Genomic DNA, 23,857 nt, shown 5'->3' on the forward strand with positions numbered 1-23,857 from the left:
GTACACACGAGAAATTGTCTACTGCAATTAATTGAAAGGAAAAATACGATTAATGCATAACCTTGCTATGACACTAACTTTTCATCTAGGGGACATGGCAGATCATATTTTAAATTTTGCCTCTCTCCAAAAGAGGTCAAACAGCAAACTCCAAAACAGTTGCTTTTAAGGAAGCTTGTCCTCCTCCCTCGCGTGCCCTCGTTCTCCTGAAGGAAGTTGTCTCTAGCCATCGTGCATCCTCGCTCCCGCAGTAACACTTGGCCCACACCCTCGTTCACCCTCGCCCTCTTCGTCGAAGCTTTTCCTCGCCCTCGCGCACCCTCGCCCTCTTCATCGAAGCTTTTCATCGCCCTCGCGCACCCTCACCCTCGCCATCGAAGCTTGTCCTCGCCCTCGCGCACCATCGCCCTCGCTGCCGAAACTCGTCCTCGCCCTCGCGCACCCTCGCCCTCTTCGTCGAAGCTTTTCCTCGCCCTCGCGCACCCTCGCCCTCGCTGCCGAAACTTGTCCTCGCCCTCGCGCACCCTCACCCTCGCCATCGAAGCTTGTCCTCGCCCTCGCGCACCCTCGCCCTCGCGGCCAAAACTTGTCCTCGCCCTCGCGCACCCTCACCCTCGCCATCGAAGCTTGTCCTTGCCCTCGCGCACCCTCGCCCTCGCGGCCAAAACTTGTCCTCGCCCTCGCGCTCCCTCGCCCTCGCGTCACTGTGGGCGAGGGAACTTGAGGGTGAGGATGCCCTCGAGAGGGCCACCCTCGCGAGGGTGAACATCTCTGCTGTTTAGAGTTAAATTTATGTGCGTGTATGCATAGTTTTTGTTGTTGTTTTATTTAACAAGAAAGAATGAATATTTATATAAGCAAAAGTACACGCAAAGTAGTCTATTATTATTATTATTATTATTATTATTATTATTATTATTATTATTATTATTATTATTATTATTATTATTATTATTATTATTATTATTAAACAAATATTTACGTGAGTAAAACACGCAATATGTATTGACGAAATATTCCCATTTAGCTCCCACTACAAATATTTTGAAGTGCAGTTCATATTTTCTTCTGTTTCTCATTTGAAGAGGGCTGAGCGGAATTTCCTCCTCACTAGCTGCATATTTGAAAATGGAGGGAGAGAAAAAGAGAGTACATTCTTACAGTTAGGTGTCAAACTTCTTGGATAAGCGTTTGTTACTTGCATCTCCCACTTTTAATGAATGCATCACGTGATAATGACTTCACTAGAAATGATAATGCTCAGAAGGAATTTCATTTGAATCAACGCAAGATATTTAATATTGTATTGTTTGCAGTGACATATTTAAGGAGGAATGGTTTCCGGGCTTAAGTACTCACCAAAGTTTTATTCCAACTTTTTATTGTTTTATATATATTGCAGAATTTTCACATTTTCAGGAATGAAAGTAGGATAGCCCCCCGAATCAAAATTGTAAATACCCCACTGATTCTATGAAATGGAAAACTCAGCTAAAATTACACACAAATTTTCTTATTTTATTCTGTACGATAGCGTTTGGTAAACTTATACATATCTTTAATGTATCAGACATATTCTACAAGCTAGTATAGACCAGGCCCCATGTAGGAAAAGAAACACAGTTACTCTGAATAACTCCTGAGAGTATATACCTAAATTAAACAAGTTATCACCAATGTAAATGCATAATTCTACACAGAAACTTCTTACTCTATGTTTAGGAAAACATTTTATAACATATTAGCATTAAAAGATGCATTCAACGCTAAAACTAAATTCCCAGAGGTGAGGCTTCACATCTTCCCAAGAATGCGTTCAATCCCCAGCGATAATAGCTTCTCTCCCTGAGGAGCATAGCCCGTAAGCCTGTCTAGCGGATTGATGAGGCTCGGGCGAAAGGGTCTCCAAGTATTTCCAACCTACCATTTTGTTACCGAAGAAAACGAAATGTTGAAGTGTTGACTTTATTTTGTAAAAAAAAAAAAAAAAAAAAAAGATAAAGAAAATATGCGGTAGAAAATAGGGTAGGCCCGGCCTCAGAGCCTATAGTACGCTTCGCCACTGAGATCTGGCAAGAAAATATGTAGAAGGAAGAAAATAGACTAAAAGTAACATGGAAGCTGGGTTTTAAAATAAAACGGAAAGGAACAAAAAGGAAATAGAGAAAACGAAGGTCTTACTAGATTTTTGGTAGAGAATAAAAAATGGACAATATCAGGAAAGGATCTTATTTGGTACCAAGTTTCTCAAATATTGCTGAGCGTAACCCTACGACGAAGTTACAAAAGTGAAATATAAAGCTATTCCTATTATACTGCAAATTAAAATGCAGTTTGTGCGGCGTTGACGAAAACCGTAACGGAATACGGCCCTGAGATTTCCTTTACTTTACCCATGATAAGTAATACTTTCGAAGAGATGGAAGGAAAATACTTTGATCCAGGTTGCAAAGATGGCTGCTAGTAGAGTGAAAACGAAAGTCGAAAAATCGGGAGGTATGTTCCAATCTGCATGCATATGGTCAAACTCATTAGGCGTATTAAAATCTCTAGAAACTATTGAATGGGGAAAAAATTGTCTTCATCAATAATTAGTGTAAGATCTCTTTTGTAAAAATCTAAAATAATAATTGCGTTTTGTGTGGATTACCTCGCATAATGGCACAATCTTAAATAATGATGACGAATTGGTTAAGAAATCTTGCTGTAACAGTGCTGTCACAAATATTAAAAGTTGCCTTACCACAATTTTTATCGCAGTTTTGAAGATATCTGAAGGAAAGTATAGAGAGAGGTCGTGACGACCGAGGAAGATGTTACTGGTTTATGTACTATTTTACTTTATGGAGGCATACTTATACTCGGCATTACTCGAGCAGACGGTTCTATCAAAATTGACACATTTCTTACATTTTCAGGTTAAGATTTGCATTTCTTTTAGCAGACCATGCACTAAATGAGGAGCTCCATTACCACTTACAGATTAACTTCAGAAAAGCTTAGTATAAATAGTGTCAGAGCAGGAGCGCGTCCGTAGTGAGCAGGCGCGTCAGCGACGGGGGTATACACGTTAACGAGGATAGTGAAAGAGCGCCCTTATATATAGTTGGAGAGGATTCTAGAACACAGGTGCCCCCATGTAGGTTAGTAGTTAGGTTGGTTCCTTTCTGTACCAGAGTTTAATATTTAAATAACAGTATTGCTCAGCAAATGAAGGCGGGTTAGGGCCCCACAGGGCACGTTATTTTCTGTCGATTACAACGGCAAATTTTTACTTTGAGCCAAACAGTGACTTCAACCGATTCATGTGATCCGATTCCGGGAGCAGTTTAGGAATCATTCCTAAACTGCTCCCGGAACCGGATCACATGAATCGATTACAATTACTAACACAGTGAAAGTAATGTACGATGTTAAGAATTATACTATAAGTACAAGGGCCACAATGTTACTATACGATGTTAAGAATTATACTATAAGTACAAGGGCCAAAATGTTACTAAACATCAATTCAGGTGAAGCGGTCACTATCAATTTTGAGACCTAAATGGGGGGCTACCGCCCCCCAAACCCCCCGCTCAAGTACCATAAAAACATCCAACACAACAATAAATAATCAAAGCACTACTATGAACCTACTTTAGTAGCGGAAAACAAATCAAGAATAAAAATAATATAAATTAAAAAAAATGAAACTCACCGCTAATGATACACATATCCAGCATGCCGTAAAAATTGAAAATATCGCTCTCCAAGTGACAAACTATCAGCAAATTTACGACGCCACAAATACCAAGCAAAATGCAACATAAGGTTTTCTGAACCATGAGTTGAGACTAAATTTCGTTTAAGATGCGACCACAAATTTTCAATATTCTGAGTATTAGCACCCGTATTAGGATCCACAAAATTTAGTGAATGATTCACAGTTAAATGATGCCACTTCTGTTTATCCAAAGTGTTATATCCCTTCCAGCAATCAGTAATTACAACAGACCCCGGATGAACATGTGATGATATAATATGAAATAAACTTTCCGCAGAACGCGAATTACATTGACATTCACTCAAAAAAATATCTCCAGACCCTCTACATATCACACCAACAATCCAACGTTACTCACGTCTCATACGCCCAACATTAAACTTACGGCGGCCAAACAACGATTCGTCCACCTCTACATGTAAACCATCCCCACCTATTAAACCACCTGATTCTCTAACTAAAGTTTCGCGACAAAACGTCAGCCAATCACAGACAGTTTTACTACTTAAGGTTTTCGCTATACCAGAACACTCATGAATAATGAACTCATAATTGGTTATTCCACACACGAAGAAATAAGATAGCAATAACACTTGCGCAATACTCAAGTTCACATTACTGAAAAATGTTCCTTTGCGCACAGACGTCGATTTATTAAACCGAGCACATTTCCTATTATTACAAAGAAGAAAAACCAATAAACGCCCACTTCTCCCATACTTCGGAAGTAACTTCAACCTTCTTCCACAACCATCACATGTTTTCTCTAATTTAATTAAACCACATAGTGCCGCAAAGCGATATGAGTTAATATCCGAATTTAATACAAACTTATTTAAGAACGACAAGTTCAAATTCTTTGTATTAAATTCATGAAACGGTTTTTGAATTGCATTTGCTAACTCGATCGTCGCCATCAAACGAAAATTCAAATACGCGCTCCCCGCATGCCACCAGCACACACATTCAAGCAAATTGAACATGTGACACACTAACAAACTACCATATGACTACACAGACACCTAGTGGGAAAAATATGAACTAAGACGTCACACCAAAGGCACGAACAGTTCTAACAAGTGACTCACGCACAAACGGTTCCAGGAAGTAACTGAACCTATAAGAACCGATTAAAGTCACAGTTGGAGTCAAAGTAAAGACTTACCATTACAACTTTACGGGAATTTGGACATGTGTTCTAAAACCTTGTTGCCCAATACTTTTACTATCACTCAAAATTCATTTGAATATGGTGTGTACTTACAGTAATAACTTATATTCACACACTGATTTGTTCCCGAAAAAATTTTCACATCGTATTTTACCTGTAAATTTTCTCTTTGGTAGAACCGTCTGCTCGAGTGAACCCTTATATTCATGAATTATGAATTTCTCGTAGCAGAAAATTCACTCATACTGCCTTAAGGAGTGTTTCTTAAAGGAGGATTTGAGTTAGTGGGTGTAGGTTCACTTTAGGGGGGGCTGAACGTAAAATACAAAGCAATTGTGCTAGTGGGCACTAAAATGCACGAATGCTATCTGACCGACCCTGCGTCTGAATGTGGCGCCCTCCATCGCCCGGTTCTTCGGGACTGTGATCAGTCACTGGTCCAAGTTGATGCGCCTCTATGATAATGAGTATCGGTAACAAAATTCTTCTTAACATTACTAAATAAGAATTTCATTTTTAATTTCCAAAGTAGAGTTAATATAAATTGACAAGGAATGCTTTTCTCCTTTTCAGAAATAATTGCCTACAGCGAAGTAGCAGTACGGAATAATGCTGCCATTGTAGAGTATTGCAGGACATCTATGGCAGCGTTGTCCGGAGGAACAGCAGGTCTTCTGGGCTTGACTGGATTTTATGGATTCGGTTTCTATGTCTTCGCTGTTGTAGGCCTTTGGGTAAGTTTCCATTTGTAGGCCTTATCAAGATATATTTTTTATCGTACTGGTATACTTTTGGCGCACCACTAGAAAGACATGTTAAAAAATTATGATTCCTTCACTAATTTCCTTCTTATTGTCCCTTAAAAGGTTTTTCTGCTGGGCGACATGAAAATATTTAATTTGGCATACATAAAATTCAACTGAGCACTGAAAGTAATTGTTGAAAATTTAGTTATTTTACCATTTGCATGTAAATATGGCTTCCGGATGCATGGCATAGAAACTAGAGTGCAAAGTCACATACTAACGTGTACTAGGTGGCCACTAAAAAGCACGAATGCTATCTAAGTAACTCGGGCAGGGCAGAGGTGGTGGCCAGTGCGAGGCTTTAGGAGCAGGCGCGTCAGCGATGGTGTGTATGTGCGTAAGTGAGGGTAGTGGAAAGCACTGGTTTTTGGCAATGATACGACTATCAGTAGCCCTTGTCATGATTTCGTACTATTAACGCTATACTTGTAAACATAAGATACAGCTTCTGTACACTGTGCAAAAAATATGCCGCCTTTGGAAAATACCAGGTTATCATAAAATAAGTATCGCTGTTCATAGAACTCTGGAGACATAACCACTTGGCAGAATGGAATCAAACCTGGTAGGAGTGCATTTAGGAACATGCAGAAGCGATTGCTGTAGAAAACAAAATCAGTTCCAATTTTCGCCACCAGAGGTAATTGTGGCGCCGTATAACATCAAGTAACTGCAGCGCGGAAGGAAAACGACACTAGGGATGGTGAATGATAAGAAAGGCTGTAATTATCACTCTTCTGAGTCTTGTGGCATTGATTACTAAAGTTACTAATACCGCGTGATCAGTGGCGGATTTACGGGGTTGGGCCTTTTGAACGGAAGCGTCTCTAAAATACTTGGATATCTTACAAAAACGAAGTTAAATGTTATTTTTTCCTGTGATCCCTGAAATGCAAGCTCCTTCCAAAATTGCAGGAAAAGATTAGTGTCATATCTCGCCTTCAGAGGCTATTGTGTTTCTGTTCAGTGTTAAGTACAGTGAGTGTGGTGTGGTATGGAAGACAAATGATATTGATATTCAGTGAAAGAAAGGCCGTAATTATGCCCCCGTGCGACGCATGGCATTGATTTGTACTCCTATTAATAACCCTGTGGGGTAGCGAGTTATGAGCGATGATGATGATGTGAAGGCCCCTGAGCAAGGAAAATGCATGGCGACTAGTACCGTATGTTATGATTATGGTGTTCTAAGGACGGGACTTATAGGGTAACGTGGAGTCCGACTCACGTGTGTCTTCACCGGAAATTAAACCCGTGACTCCTTGAACACAACGCAAAGAATGTGGGAAGAAAAAGGAAGCAAACATCGGATCACCATCAATTCACTTCTCGCACATAGTGACCCTCAAACCCGTATCACTGAAACATATGCAGGCGTGAGTAAGCACCTGGAGAGGTAATTAACAGACTTTCTTATCATTTAGCATCACTAATGTCGGTTTTCTTCCCCGCTGCACTTACTTGGTCTTGTACAACGCCACAATTACCTCTGGTGGCGAAAATTGGAACTAATTTTGCTTTCTACACCAATCGCTTCTGCATGTTCCTAAATATACTCCTACCAAGTTTGGTTGCATTCTGTCAAATGGTTACGTCTCCAGAGTTGTCTGAACAGCGATACTTATTTTATGATAACCTGGTAACATCTAATAGAGTCATCTTTCATATACACTCACTTATTTTATCCCATGTAAAACACTTGTAATGATTTTACACTTGTAAATCTAACATACAACTCTATTGGTTTGTATTTAATTGTCACCTGCAGAAATTTGCTTCTTATAAACTTGTCTTTTCATGCAAAGTATTGAATTTTACCTGTAAATGTCGCAAAGTAAAGTGCGCCAAAATTACACCATCACTATTTTTATTTCAGTTACATGACGCTTTGGCAACCTAGCACCCATTCAGAATATCAACAGCAATTTTATTAATAATAACGAAGTGTAGAAAAATTCTGACGAAAGAACATTCTGGTGGTAATTATTCTGGGCTCAGCATTTAGTAAGGCTAAGATGTGTATTGTTCATCATTATCATCATTCCGCCATTACTTCCACACAAACTGAAAAGCCAACTTCGTCATAGCATAAGAGTGGCAATAGTTTCCTTATCTTTTCACCGTATCTTCTACCACGCTCCTCAGTATATGATTTTGTTTTTGTTTGTTTCAAACGCTGTCCTACCAATATTAATAAAGTTTGTGCTACCCTAAGCACGACTTTTGTTAATCATTTATGGTAAACTTTTCAGCGACCAATTTGCCCCTTTTTTCAGTACGACTTTTTAAATGAATTTTACATTGCTTGAAGAGTTGTGTTACCGGTAACATTCCTGTACTGTGGAATAAATTATAGTCAATGGTATCTTCGTACTCACTCGCAGTCAGTGGCGGATCCAGTGGGGACGCCCCCAGAAGAGGAAACTTTCTTATTTTATATATATAAATAAAACCCATCCCAGAGTTTGAAGCTCTTAAAAGTAGCTCTAAGTAGCAGTATGACAACCCCCGCCCCCAGAAGTTGGTCCTGGATCCGTCCCTGCTCGCAGTTAACTTCTTTACTTTTAAACATACATACTGAAGAGTTAATGATGCAGTGATCTTAGTTTTCTTACGTTCTCCACTGGAGTTCCGTCGTTACTGAAGCTGGGATGTTTAAACTTAACACAAACTACAAACTATTAATATTCGACATGCATCGTAGCGCATCACTGAAGATGTCATAAGCAATTCCCCATCCTTTTTTTTAGTTCCATTTTCTTCATACTTAGAAGGGATTTTACGTGGAGCAAATCTGTGTGTGAGTCACCAGAGAGGGTTACATTGGTATTATTTTCCCTTAGCCTAAAGGGCTAGTCGTGGGATGTTAAACTTAAAAGGATTTCATTTCGTCTTTGGAGCGCGGTGGCTCTGAAAAATTATCACCTCTGTCGCTGGGGTCCCTGGTTCAATCCCATTCCAGGTGAATTTAAGGTGGCCAATTTATCAGGATTTTCTGTTTACATTGTCGTTCTACGAATTATTTCAGCATCATTCACTTATATTAATCACTCGTCTCCTTTAGGCTAAAAATGACCTTAACGTGGGACGTAAACTAGAATTTGTTATTTTTACCCATTTATTTTAAAGAAAGGAATCTTAATGTTTAGTCTATTATATGTTGGGTATTTCTATATAATTTCTTTGTTTGATTATTCACTGTGTCAGTGGGGTTTCTCGGGCTACTTCCGTGTCCTCCCACATTCTCATGCCTCCAATTCTTCCATTCATGGTGCTGCGGTGGCTCAGTGGTAGATTGTACACCTCTAGTGCATGGGATCCTTGATTCGATTCCAGCTCGCAGCAAGTGGGCTTTGTGGTGGATATACACCGTGTGCATGGGTTTTTCTCGGAGTTCTTCCGTTTTCTTGGTTTCAGTCATTTTTCATCATCACCGTCTCCTTTCGCTCACTCGGCATAACCGTGGGACGTAAAACTTAAAGATTTCATTTTTCATTTCATTTCATATTTTATTCACCACTGAAACTACCTTATTTACATTTGGTTTCAAAAATTTTCATTTTATAGTGTTACATTGCTGTAGTACAAAAAATGATTATAATTTTATTTCAAACATGTATATGTAGCGCAGCAATGTTTTTGACCGAAAAAGATCCTGTCCCTGACGGATTTTGTTAAACTCTTTCGGAAATTTCTTTGTCAAATTACGTTGGAATATTATGTCGTGTTGTTTTCTATAATTTAGTGGATGTGATTTCTCTTTTGAATCTTAAGTTTTAGTAATTTATTTTCATTCTTCCGTTCCTTCCTACGGTTTAGTCTTGCACTTGACATTTGCCATAATCTAATCTGTTTTGTAATTTTCGTTGAAGCATTAGTTTTTATCTGCATGTTTTATTTTTGTATAGTACTTTTTCGATACGATTTTTTATATTGTTTGTTGATGTACGATCTATAGCAATATGTGAGCCTTTATGTTTAGTCGGTGATATCAGAAGATTGATCTTTCGCTTTTCTGTGTCCCGTTCAGGGTGAAAAAAGAATGTGATTTTTTTTTTTTAAATCATTTTTGTTGATTTTTAAAAATTTAAATCACATCATCTTCCTCGTATAATACAAGTCGCAAACCGAAGAGAAAACATTAGGAATTAGTATTAAACGTTAATTATGCCATTTAGGTGTAAGTATTTGCTTGAATTTTGAATTAATCCTCAATCGTTAACCTAGTTCAATCCCAAACAGTGATTCGTAACCATTAAGGAAAAAGTACAGCTACGTTTATCAACATGACAATTTTTTTTTTTTTTTTTTTTTTTTTTTTTTACAAAAGTTATTGATATTTTGCAAGGACATATCGTCCCTTTCCGGCATTAATGCAGTAAGCGACAATTTGAAAATTTTACAGGAGAGCCGAAAAACTAAAATTTTGATGTTTTTTTTTTTTTTTTTTTTTTGTATAACTTTCTTGTTTTCTGAACTATTTTCGTAAGAAAAATACAGCTAATACAATTAAACAAGCTCCGTCAAATAGAACAGTTACGTATATAATAGCCTTAATATATTCACTTATTTTGGCGCTTAATTCATTTTTGCTTACAAAATTTTTAACAAATCAATGCTTCAAACGACATTCATTCAAATGTATTAATACATTAAAGCACACGGTGGCATGGTGAGATTGCATTAAGCGACATTTAGGGATAAAAATAAATGCTAATAAATTGCTGATTCGTTAATTGAAGAATGTATACTGATCGGTAAAATACTGAACGCTTCTCAAAATAATGCTGCTTAACCCTTAACGAGTTTTCGTAACCATTTGGCTACACATTTTTTGATCTTGCCTATTGCGTTTGAAGACTATTATTTTTAGGAATTTTTCCTTGTGGTTATTTCTGTACATACTTTCCGCGATCCAGAGAAGCTATTACCTCCTGGTGACAACTCTGGTAAATTTTACGCGGAAGGTAGTCTGTGGATATATTGTTTTGCAAGCAGTCCCGGAAACAGACAGAAAAGATAGTGAACCGTTAAGGGTTAAAATCAATTAGCCAAGAAAATGCTTTGGATTGCCTCTCCTTTATATGTAAAAATTAATCTAATCTTCTGAATGGTTAAATTAATAATAAATGACACCATTATTTAGTTTTCTCATTTGTTTTAGTGTTATTTTTTAATTTTTTAAAGCTTAGAATATTGCAAATTATTACTGATTTGTTAAGCTTACTGATCAATGAAAATTTGCATCATACATTTACTAAGTAAATGCAAATTGTAGAAACTTCAGAAAACAGTAACGTGTCAGACAACAGATTTCAACCTTGAATTTCTTCTTCGGTATCCTCTTCATCTCTCTCAGGGAGGGTATTTTGTGCTTCCCCCGTGTGTGGCAACTGCTGATAGAACCCGTGTAGATGCTTTGGTAGAATATTCTGATTACACAATTTGACAAGATCCTGGCCTTAGTGATAGGGATAGCTGCCGTATAAAGTCTACTTTCCTGCTTTTCTTTTGGTGGGCGAAGTTTCAGTGTAAGATACACTGCGTTCTTAGTCACTGAATACTTAACTTTGGCAAATTCACTATTTTTTTGAAAAAGCGACAACTCTCATTTCTGACAGCAAGAAAGGTTCCCCTGACTCATGTTTCTTAGCACTGAAGATTTGCTCTGCTAAAGTTGACAATTTCTAAACGAGTCATGCTTCAATAATTCAACATCATATGGATGTGGTTTTGTTCTCGCCATTCTCATGACGGTAATCCACTCGGAAGGACTTTCAATTTTTTGATTATGAGATGCTTTCTCAATTTGACTATGCACACTGTCCACAGTCATATATGTGTGACCCGGTACCAAATAATTGATCTGGATTCGTTCCAAGTTTTTGGATTTTTCAAGTTCATATTTCAACATGGCCTTAATATTTCTATTTTTGTTTTGACCGACACGGTTATCGCAATACAGGATTAGAGTTGAAACATTACCTCGTTCGTCCACTACATCTATGTATCTCGAAAGAATGGAAGCGATTTCATTCGATTCTCATTTACCTTCGCTCTCACTCCATACATGATTGTAGGCATTTCTGCTTTTTGATTCATATATCGAGAGATTGTATACGGAATACTTTCGTGTGTAGTATAAAAGCATGGAATCCCCATAAGGTACGCTCAAAACTTGCTGCAAACCGAAACTTGCGACAAATGTTCTTCCTGGCTACCACTCAAACTCTGCTGTTTTTTGAAACGAGCCTTAGTTGCTTCTTTACCTTCAACATGTCGGATGTAATCAGCCTTCTCTTCTTGGGTTATGTCTGTCGTGTTGGTAAATGCGATACATTTCTGGTACTTGTCCTTTTTGGGTCTATGAAACCCAAGGTTGAATTTTGAGTTAAATATACCCCGAAAATCTCTTTCACTCACAGGAATATTTCCTTCTTCGTTCATTGCATGTGAGTAAATCGTATATGAGATCCTCGGGAAGATATAGTCGTGTTGTTTTATTTCTACAGTAGTGGTAAGCCACTGCAGGAAGTCTGAATGAATTCAACAACGAGCTTCACATCTCGCTCGGATGTCGCATTGGGGCGAACTGAGTGGCGTCCTCGACCATCAGGTTTTGCTGAGCCTTCAGTGGATTGTGTAACAGTGTAATTCGTAAACCTTTGTGAGATATCTAATGTTGAGAGCAAGAATTAAAGGCAAACTCTTCTATGGCCTTCACCTTAGTTAACAAAATACTGAAAAGATTATGCCCGTGGGCTCTCTCCCTGAATCCTCCTCCTTTTCACTGGAACTTGTCTAGTTGGTTCTGAGATCAAATTCCTTTGATCATTCGGTTTTAAAGACCAAAAGTGTCTAAATAAGTATTGGCGCCTCTCTCCCGGAATATCAGAACATTTATTTGGGCAAGAGTTGCATTTGTTTGGTTGTATTTGTTTCTTCTCCACTCTTTCTTGCCTCTTTTTGTTGTAGGCTTGGCCACTTTGCTTTAATCGTTTTTCCTCTCTTCTTGAGGAGTTTTCTTTTTAATTCTCAATCCGTTTTCCCAACGATGTTCTTTTCTGGTGTAAAAGTAATCTTTCTATTTACAATCTTCATCCGTTTCCTAGCAACGCTTTCCTCGTTGTAACCATCACCTGAATTCAACTTTGCAGCTGAATTTTCTGAAACTCTTTTACTCTTAACATATAATATATCTTCATCTGATGAGGTTGGTGCTGCCCGACCAATCCGTTGAGTTTTGGGAAGGGCAAGCCTGGTTAAGTATGATATCATCGTCAGAGAAATAGTTTAAATAGTTCAGTTCCAAATTTGTTCTTTTTCTCAAGTTCCGTTTCTCAGCGAAATAATGTTAATCTCTTTCTCGATTCCTTTCTAAAGTCCCCTCTTCATTCGTGTTTAGGGTCTCTTCCTCTACTACTGTCTCCTGATGCTTGTTTGGGTTCTTCCTCCTTTCTTCGGTCTTCTTCTCATCTTCGTTTAGAATCTCTTCCACTACTACTGTCTTCTGGTGCTTCTTTGGTTTCTCCTTCCCTTCTTCAGTCTTTTTCTCATTGTGGTTTAAAGTGTTTTCCACTGCTACAGTCCACTGAAGCTTGTTTGTGTTTTTCTTCCATTCTTCAGTCTTCTCATCTTGGTTTAGGGTCTCTTCCACTGCTACTGTCCCCTGAAGCTTGTTTGGGTTTTCCTTTCCTTCTTCAGTATTTTCTTGATTGTGGTTTAAAGTCTCTACCACTGTTACTGTCTCCTGATGCTTGTTTGGGTTTTTCTTCCCTTCTTCAGCCTTCTTCTCATCCGGGTTTAGGGTATCTTCTACTGCTACTCTCTTCTGATTCTTGTTTGGGTTTTTCTTTCCTTCTTCAGCCTTCTTCTCATTCGGGTTTACATCATCTACTCCTCAATTCTGATGCTTGTTTGTTTTTTCTTCCCTTTTCTCCCTTCTTTTTATCCGGGTTTAGGGTATTTTCTACAGCTGCTCTCTTCTGAAGCTGGTTTGGGTTTTCTTCTCTTCTTCAGCCTTCTTCTCATCCGGGTTTAGGATATCTTCCACTGCTACTCTCTTCTGATGCTGGGTTGGTTTTTCTTCCCTTCTTCAGTCTTCTTCTCATCTCGGCTTATTGCATCTTCTACTGCTACTCAATTCTGAAGCTGGTTTGGGTTTTCCTTCCCTTCTTCAGCCTTGTTCTCATCCGGGTTTAGTATATCTTACACTGCTACTCAATTCTGATGCTTGTTTGGGTTTCCCTTCCTTTCTTCAGCCTTCTTCTCATCCTGGTCTAGGGCCTCTTACACTGCTGTGAGTAAGGCCCCAATTTTCATGATCTCACTCTTCGAACAGTTAACTATATTGTAATATGTCTCGTTTGGTACTCTCGGCTTCCTGACTTGTTCTTCAATTTGCTGTTTGGTTAAATTTAAAATCTTCCTACCACGGGAAAACTGAAAGTAGAAAATAAATAAATAAAAAAATAACCCGACCTAAAAAATGTGATAAAAGTAATATCTTTTGTAGTGCAAAGTAATAGTTTTAAAAGCTTTGACTAATAGCACCTCCTGCCTACTGAATAAAGCTGACTTTTGAAGTTGGCAGAAATAACATCCATTAAATAAATTAGGTAGCTTTGATTTCCATTGACTTGGAAGTTCAGCTATAAGTAGTCGACACATGGTAGTGTAAGTCGAAGCCTTAGGAGCTCTGCTATTTTTATCACGCTCTTTGAAATCGGTTTCATTTTTATATAATTAACATTGACAATTTTTTACCTGGCCGGTGGGATAGGGGCAACTTGCCTGCCTCTCTGCCAAATAGCATTGGATAGGTCGAACGTGAGCACGAACCTTGTTCTAGCCGGTCTTCCAAACTGAGTATTTCTGTGATATTCCTCGGTCTTAACAAGCGAATGTCGGGACGGCACCTTCTGTAAGGCCAGAGCCGCTGGCTTTCCACATCCTTGCCCTCCATTCTTCTCCGGTCTGATCCTTAGTTTCCTAAAGGCCTCAACTAATTCACATTGCTAATTAGTTACTAAAAGAAATCTTTCTTAACATCTAGATTTTATATGCCCAGAACGATCATTACAATAGGAATAACCGCCATCAAATATCGATAACACGTAACTTCCACGTCATGAGCAGGTAACATAGAAGACGCGCACGGCTACCGAACATAATAGCACGCAGCTGATGCCCGTTATGGGCAAACAAAATTATGTGAGTAAATTTTGGCTAGCGCAAACTGTTGGGGCACAAATAACTGCTGCCAGTACACCTGAGACCCATTTGTGGGATGTTCAAGCGCTACAGTGTCAAGGTTTTACCAACAGTGCTCATGACGGTCAGTCATCCACCAAGCGATCACACTTGGATCATGTACGTGTGGTGGGCAGAAAATGAACAACGAATAGCACTATCGTATCTCACCACAGGTGTATGACAATGGAGGAATTGACGCACCTGTACAATGTGGGCCAATAAATCCTACAACAAATTTCAACCATGACCATGTGACACCTTACATCCGTTACGGTATCATAGCCGTAGACCAACACTATTACAACAACACAGAAATAACATAAGCCTGACACGGGCAAAAGCAAAGGGATCATTGGACTATGGATCAATGAAAGAAGGATATCTGCAGTGGTAAGTCCCGCTTTTCACTGAACCATATCGATGAGATTGCTGTAAACGGCATGAGTATACGTCTCTGGGTTGCAGCATGGTAATTCAATACGACGGTGGCGGTGCTGTTTATTGTCTGAGTCTGGGAAGAGATGCACATGCATTTCTTACTCGATTGCACTTTTCATGGCGCAAGATATTGCAACCCATATTTCCAAGTCCAAGAGAACAGCGCCATTTCTACTTAACCTATACTTCTGCACCGAAATATGAAACCTTAAAATGTATTATACAACGTTACACACTGTTATTGCAAGTAAAATAGCAGTAAGTAGCTATAACAATATTACCGTTTACTTCAGAAGTGAGACTGAGAGCCTCTTACGTATATTTTTAAGATAGCAAAATTGCTGTAAAGAAAAGTATTTGTTCTTAGCAGGTAAAGAGAACTGCAACAAATATTGGAAACCATTGATATCATTACATCAAAATTGTTTCAAGCGACTCAGAATCAACTACAAGCTGGCGCTTACTACACTTTTGCCGTGAAATATTGTATTAATCATGTTCATACATACCACTTTTATTTGTTCCAAGTACGAAAATGATTTGGTGTTTGAAACAATGTAGACTAGAAGTCAGTTTCTTTGTTTCATCAGAAACATTTATACAGTAAATAAAAACGACTGAGTGTTACATACGGCACTTTTGCCTCCAGTAAGTCTAATTACACCCGTGTAAGCGACATAGCTATCTCGGTAACGGTTAAAGATAGAAACATGTCGATTAGACCATTCGATGCGCCTTAAAATTCTGAGCCAAAAACTATAAAAAAGTCAATTTCGAAAAAAATGTCGCTTACTGCGTTAATGCCGGAAAGGGACGATATTTTTAAAAAATCGGGCGGTCTAGAACTAGCTTGCGGAACCAAAATACATAAATTTCGCCTGAAGTTACGTAAAAGGTACAAAATTTTTAAGTTTCGGAGAGCGGATCGGACCCTCCTAAATACGCGCATATTATCTGGGAACAAACAGGCGCGCGCACAGAAGAATTTTCGCCTTTAATGTCGAATGGTGATTTCCTCAGTGGAATAGTTAACGATTTACAAACCTTATGTTACTAAGAGAAGAAAGCAGGATTATTCTGGTACTCGTTCAAAACGGGATTTTCTGTAATCATCGCATGAAACGCTCGTTTTCATATTGTGCTGTACATACATTTGCGTCTCACTGTGTTATGATTATTATCTTCCATAAGCGAAATAACAGAACAGAAACGGAATTTCACTTATTTTCACTTCAAATTAATTTATTTCGGAATTTGATTTAAATCAAAGATTTTAATTTAAAGACTAAAGGTGACAGTGATAATGAGAAATGAATTGAATGGTGGAATGAATAAAGTGTGTGGAAACGGGAGAACCTCGAGAAAACCCACTCCTACGGTGTTTGTCCACTACAAAGTTCGCTTGGTGCAGGCTGCAATCGAACCAGGGACCCACGCACCAGAGGGAAACACTCTACTATTGAGCCACTGCGGTCCTTGTTATAAGATAGAGAACAGTGGATAAGTTATTCTCTTTGCTAATGAACCTTTAGGGTCTTTAAGCCATAAAGCTAGCTAGTTATTTATGTTTTTATAAGTTAATGATAACTACAGACCGACAGTTGTGGTATAGTGCCATTTTTCAGAAGAAATCGTGAATAAAAGCCATGCATTGTGATAATTGGCCACATGTGCCATTTTATGGTAGCATTTGAAGTTTTCCTCATCTTTCTACTGGAAATACAAGTCAGATTGTTCGTCGCTATTGTGGGATTTAGATCACTAGTGAGATATGGAATTTAACTCACTTCACCAAAGGGAAGGAATCAATGTAGTCTGATCAAATATACGGAAAGTACAATGTACTAATGTCTCCATAATTTCTAAGGTTTTGATGTGCTTCATTCGTGTTTCTTTCACTTCGGTAGAGATTGAACGGTCGTTTTCACGCCTCGAATACAACTTAAAGGATGGGCAACTTGAAAAAAGTGCTTCTGGTATTTTGCAATCAGAAATGTGTTGTATGGCATGACTGTTTTATCAGATGCCGAAATAAGTTTATCTGATATGAACCAAACTTTTTCTTTCGTAGTTTTCAGTTCATGGCATTTATTATCATATTTTCTCTGCAGTTTTGCATTTATGGTATTAATATTGTTATGATTTGTAATTTCGTTTCTGTTTCTTTAGTTTGCTGTGTTCTATCTATTGATATTTTCGAAGTCATACTAGTTAATGCTACTTTACAGTCCTTAATGTAGATTAGCACATTTAATGTGAACATTTGAGTTGAGTTGAGTTGATTTTAGTTTAGCGTCCCTTTCAGCAGCGAGGCTATATGAGGCATGGACCTACTGATTAACGTGGAATCCGAACCACATGAGCTCCCGCCGGGAATCTAAACATTTGGTAAATTAATGGTATAAATTGTAATACATATTTCACTTTTTAGGGTCATTTTTAAACTTATTTTGCTGCCAGTTTTTTGTTTTATCACAACTCCGGTTTGTAATAATAACTCTTTAATGTATTGTTTCAGGGTCTGCTGCTGATGAAAGCTGGACCACAATGGAGGAAATACTTCATCAGTCGGAGGACGCTTCTCACTAACGGCTTCTTCGGCGGACTATTTGTATCCTTTCATTTAGTACAGCTTTACGGTTTGATTTTTTACAAAGAGAATTTGATCTTTCGATCGTCCATTCTTCAGTTTTTTGATTTTGTTAGTTACTAATAATTGAAGGTGGTAATTAAATTTACTATGGTTAATTGTAGTAATTTTAAATTGGTTTAATGATAGATTGCTCTCATCTGGTAAGTGAATCCTCCCTGGTTCAGTCGCTGACTAGTGGCGAACATAATCCATAGCCATGAGATAAAAAATTTATCCGGAACGGTGGCTCAGTGGTAGAGTGCTTACCTCTGGTGCGTGGGGTCCCTGGTTCGATCCCCATCCAAGTAAATTGGTGGTGGACAACATCGTGTCGGTGGGTTTTCTCAGGATACTCCCGTTTCCTCTCACTCCCACCAATTCTTCCATCATCATTCACTTGCTTTAATCATCGTCTCCCTTAACCTCAAGGGTATAACCGTGGGACGCTAAACTCAGAGATTTTTTTTTAATCCGCAGTTTGTGAGAAAACCAGTAACTTGACAACCAGATTAAGAGATACCTGAGAGTACAAACTTCTGTACTGTAAATCTATGCGTTGTATTAATTTCCCTCTTAAAAGCGCTCTCTTAAGAATATATTATTTAAGGAGTTATAAAGAAATGGCATTCTCGTAGCGTAAAATTTTCCTGCTCATGTGTAGAAATTCAAACTGCTGGAAGTAAAATCTCTGATAAAAGTGTGAAAATGAAATGAAATCTTTTAGTTTTTACGTCTCACGTTTATGCCTCTAGGCTACTAAAGGAGACAGTGATGATGATAAATAAAAAAATGGTGGAATGAAGGAAGGGGAGGAAACGGGGGAACTCCGAGGAAACCCACTCACACGGTGTTTGTCCACCACAAAGTTCACTTAAGGCGAGCTGGGATCGAACGAAAGACCCCGTGCGCGAGAGGTGAACGCTCTACCACTGAGCCACCGCAGCCCCTGATAAAAATATGAATACTGATTCGATGTTGGATTGCATTTGTATACTTAATCCATCTAACCGTCTATCATGACCTCGATGTTTCATAATTTCGTAGAACAAAAATCATGGAAACCATAAAATAAAGAAACCATCTAATAATTAAAAAATATTTTTAAAAAAATCTAGCACAGGATGTCCAACGTGACACTCCAAGATTTCAAACAAATATAGGGGGAAAAAATTTCTGTTCCATCATAAGTATACGTAAAAATGATAATGTAGCTTAAAAAAAAAAAAAAAAAATAGAGTAACAAATTATTACACTTCTTTTCAGTACTTGCATATGGGCACCCTTGGTGGCACCAAGAATGCCTAACCTTATGTCAGTTCCGTCCTATGTATTGTGCAGCATTTGTAATATGACAAGAGTTCATGGCGTCTCGTATGCGATGTTTTAGGTTCAATGTGTTGTCAACGTTCGTAGTGTTCACTTTGTCCTTGATGTACCCCCATAAAAAAAAAAAATAAAGAATCCTTTGAGGAGATACGGGGATCGTGGAAGCTGAGAAGTTGGTCCACCATGACCAATCTAAAGATTGGGGAGCGTGACATTTAAAAAGTGTCGGACCTCAAGGCTGCAGTGTAGTGGGGCACCTTCCTGCTGAAAGATTATCATTTGCATGTGGGCTATCTGTGGTATAGCACAGTTCTGTAGCGTGTCCTAGTAAGACTTTCTTGTAACAGTATTCTCTTGAAGGTAAAACTGCCCCTCAATTTGACTATCCATAAGACCATACCAAACGTTAACTTTTGTAGTACTGTGATTGCACGGGGGTTTCCTCAGCCACAGATTTGTACATTTTTCGTTTTACCTTCCGCAATAGGTGAAACTTGGCCTCGTTTGAAAACATCATGCGCAATAAAAGGATATCGTTAGCTACGCCATATCCAGCATAGTAATTGCAATTCTTTCGCGCTTTGGTACGTTATCAGGCTCGACTTAGTGCACAATTGTACCTTATGTGCGTGCAAGCGCAGTTGACGGTGAAGAATTTTGTGAGTTTTTCATTACCAATGCTTCCACTGCGTGCCTAATTGATTGTTGAAATTCGTTCAACCTGTCTGTACACATTTTTTACAACCACTTCTGAATACGTTGGTTTTCACCACCCGGTCCTTTCACAATACTGATGTTTGCTGCCAAAAACTCATAGCACATTTTTGTAGTCTTGAATGTCAAGGCTCTCTTATTGCGCCCAAAAATTGATCATTCCATGTCAAATCAATACAAAATTTCAGATTGACTCCTACAGATTGCAGTGAGATATATTCTAACCGTTATCACCGGTGTGTAGAACAAGCGGAAAGCTCAGGTTGATTTATGAACTGTTTTCCAAATTACAGGCCCCCAAATTCTCGCAGTTTACTAAAAATTGCATGAGAAGATTTGACCGATTGCCATTTGCGGCTGACTTAAAGGGCGTAGAATGTTGAGTAAAGTGCCATTTTAAGGTTTATGAAAGAAGCTTTGAGGTGGTATATAACATACAGAATTTTATTGGTTTATTTACATTTTTCGCAAAAAAAATCTCAAAAATAAATAATTAAAATTTATAAAAGAATTCCGATTGTTGTGTATGTATCCCCAAAGTTCTATTTTCGGATCAATATGGTATCATTTGTTTCAAGAGTTTCCACTTTGAAACGTGAAGTTGAAAATCGCTTTAATTTAGGTTCTACATTAAAAAAAAATAACATGAAGGAGATTTGAATAATATTTATATGTAGTATATTAAGCATAATTTCCATATAATGTTGTAAAACAGTAGTTTCACTGCTTTCTTTGTAGTGAGTTATAGCCAACAGTATCAATTATATTTCACCATCAATAATTTTATTTTCTAACTTTTCATACTTTCAACGATACAGGAAAATAGTGTAATCTGCTTGTGTGATATAACGGTGGAATATTTGGTTCGAAGTCAGAAACTAACTCTTGCAGCCTGTTACTTTCATTTATTAAAAGAACGATGAGAGATCATAGAAAAAATGAAACGAAATCAGTTCACAAACTACTTATCTGTTGTAGATGATAAATTAACGATGAAAAAGAATAGAATATATTCATAAAAAGAATATATTCAAATCAAATTAATAACACACATAGTGAAAGGAAAAATAAGACATAGGTTTTTTTTGTCCATATTTGCAAGTTCAAGCCTTCACAGAATACTGCTTACAACTTAGTTTGTAGTGAACTGGAAAGGCGTCATTGTGACTGAATCTTCGCCAGGCAAGGTGTATAGTCGGCGTGTTGGAGTCACAGAGTACACCTTGCATAGTACATTCACTGCACGGATCCAGAGAGCATCTGGCTTCTCAGAATACGCAAACAATGGAGAGGATCACCTAAATAGAGAAATGTTACATTCACTTCATGTTGCTCTCCATCTTCTCCAAAACGTATGCCAGCCACCACCTATTGTTTTTGTTTAGCTTCCCACGATAATGCCCGTTAGGCTAAGGGAAACGAATGATTAAGGAAATGATGATGGAAGAATGAGGGGCCGCGGTGGCTCAGTGGTAGAGCATTCACCTCTGGTGCTTGGGGTCCCGGGTTCAATCCCAGCTTCCGCCAAGTGAACTTTGTGGTGGACAAATACCGTGTGCTTGGGTTTTCTCGAGGTTCTCCCGTTTCCTCCCACTTTCTTCATTCCACCATTTCCTCACACTTATTCATAATCACCGTCTCCTTTAGCCTAACCGGCATAAGCGTGGAACGTAAAACTCAAAAAGAGTTCAAAGAGAGATGGAAGAATGAGATTATAGAAAGAAATGGGAGTACTCCCTGAAAATACACGGACACAATGTTGACCACTTCAAACTTATTTAGCCGGGAATTATCAAATTAGGGACCCCATCCTATTGTTACAGATATGTATCCACTTATATCTCCTGCTGCCAGATTGTCATCGAATTTGGCGAGTGTCTGTTCCAATGAAGTCAATCAATATAAAAATAGCTTGACAAAATGTTTGGAAGTAAGTATCTGAAACTGTAGAAATGAACGCTGGAAATTTGTATGTACCGGAAATTGTTTATGATTAGGAATATTGCTGACTGGGTGAACTCTCCTTGACTGACAAATGTAAAATGCACTCCAGTAAAGTTCGCTGCTGCCCGTCAATAAACTACTAGGGTGTAAGAATTATGTTATTATATGGTTGCTGCAAATCTGGTCGGGCTGCCAATCTCTTTAACTGTGCCACCGACCCTATCACAAGCCCCCTTTCTATGAGCTGTTGCAGGAAAAAGCAATTCAGCCTCTAGACCGAAATCAGCTATATGTAAAATCGAGTACCTCAGTGGCAACAAGTTGATATATGTCTGGAATGTGTCCGCCCGTGCATCTGCATGAATCACCAAGTTGAATTCTGCTCCCCACATGGAAATATGTGTAATGCTTCACAGTTAGGTAATCCCTGTTGTCAAGCACTTAGTAGCACATACTTGTTACCGTTTCTGGAAGAGCAAAAAAATTACTATTTCCGTCCATTTTAGAAGAACCTAAATTAACGCGATTTTTAACTCCACGTTTGGAAGTAGAAACTTTTATAACAAATGATTCCATGCTGATCTCAAAATGAAACTTTGGAATACATTCAGAACAGTTCGTGCATTTTTTTTTATTAATTTATAAAATTTTAAAAATAATTTCGTTTCCAAATGAATTTTCGATTATTTTTTTAAAGCAAAAATCTATAGTGTTATTTACGATCTGAATGCTTTTTTCATAGTAAATATGAAACACACTCGTGCATTATAATGTGTCTGATGAAACCATAAGTTTCTTTAGTTGGCGAAACTATTACTACGATAAAAAGATTGTGCTTTGCTCAGAGGTTTCGTGTTATTTCTATTTTGATTTTACTGCTGCAGCAGCACTGTAGTTCTAACGCGAATTACATTATTACGTAAACTTGTTCAAATTTCTCCTGCTGTTTTCAGAATTTTACCAGCATGAACTTTTTGAGAATTTTACCAGACTGAACTTAAATAATGAAATGAAATGAAATCTTTGAGTTTTACGTCCCACGGTTATGCCGGTTAGGCTAAAGGAGACGTTGATGATGAGTAATGAATGAAATGGTGGAATGAAGAATGTGGGAGGAAACAGGAGAACCCTGAGAAAACCCACGCACACGGTGTTTGTCCACCACAAAGTTCACATGGCGGGGGCTGGGATCGAACCCGGGACCCCAAGCACCAGAGGTGAACGCTCTACCACTGAGCCACCGCGGCCCCAGAACTGAAATAAATAAATAAATAAAAGAAAGAAAGGAAAAGAAAACAATTGAGGAGTATTACAATGGACATACCAAGACATAAGTTGACACCCTGATTTTTGAACATTGTCATTTATTTTATGCCATACATTTAATACATATAAGTGTGGTACAAGCTGTTGTGTTTGGACAATGCAGTGTCCATTTTCAGAACACCGCCAACGGTTGTATTATCATTATGTTAATGAAAGAAGGAACAACCGATTTAAGCTTTGTAGATACCCTGATATTTTGCAATTAATATTGCCCATATATTCCATATATTATACTCGTATGGCATTCCTTTTTAACGTAAGAAGCTACCGGAATGCTTCATGAGTGGTTTCAATTAGTTACTGTCGATTGATTGACGTAAATTGATATGCGACCTCTGCGTGTGATAATTGAGCAAAGAACAACTGATCTGAGTTGATGACACTATGGGAAAACTTTAGAAGGCAATCTACTGTCTGCATTGCTGATTGTCTCTTTTTGCTGTATTTACTGTAGTGAGAAATGATTTCCGCCTCGCATC

At 38.3% G+C, this 23,857-nt stretch overlaps 1 protein-coding gene across 1 annotated transcript in view; it reads left to right on the forward strand.

The window, feature by feature from the left end:
* The first annotated feature begins 2,347 nt into the window (after positions 1-2,347).
* EMC6 (ER membrane protein complex subunit 6) overlaps positions 2,348-23,857 on the forward strand; it is a 29,478-nt gene continuing 7,968 nt past the window's right edge. Inside the window, exons 1-3 of the mRNA XM_081752769.1 lie at positions 2,348-2,496; positions 5,511-5,671; positions 17,955-18,047. Coding sequence (XP_081608895.1) covers positions 2,454-2,496; positions 5,511-5,671; positions 17,955-18,047 — 297 coding nt within the window. The 5' untranslated portion in view covers positions 2,348-2,453. The remainder of the gene's footprint in view (positions 2,497-5,510; positions 5,672-17,954; positions 18,048-23,857) is intronic.

Source organism: Thermobia domestica, chromosome 3 (assembly GCF_964235325.1).
Source record: "Thermobia domestica chromosome 3, izTheDome1.hap1.1, whole genome shotgun sequence".
NCBI lineage: Eukaryota > Metazoa > Arthropoda > Insecta > Zygentoma > Lepismatidae > Thermobia > Thermobia domestica.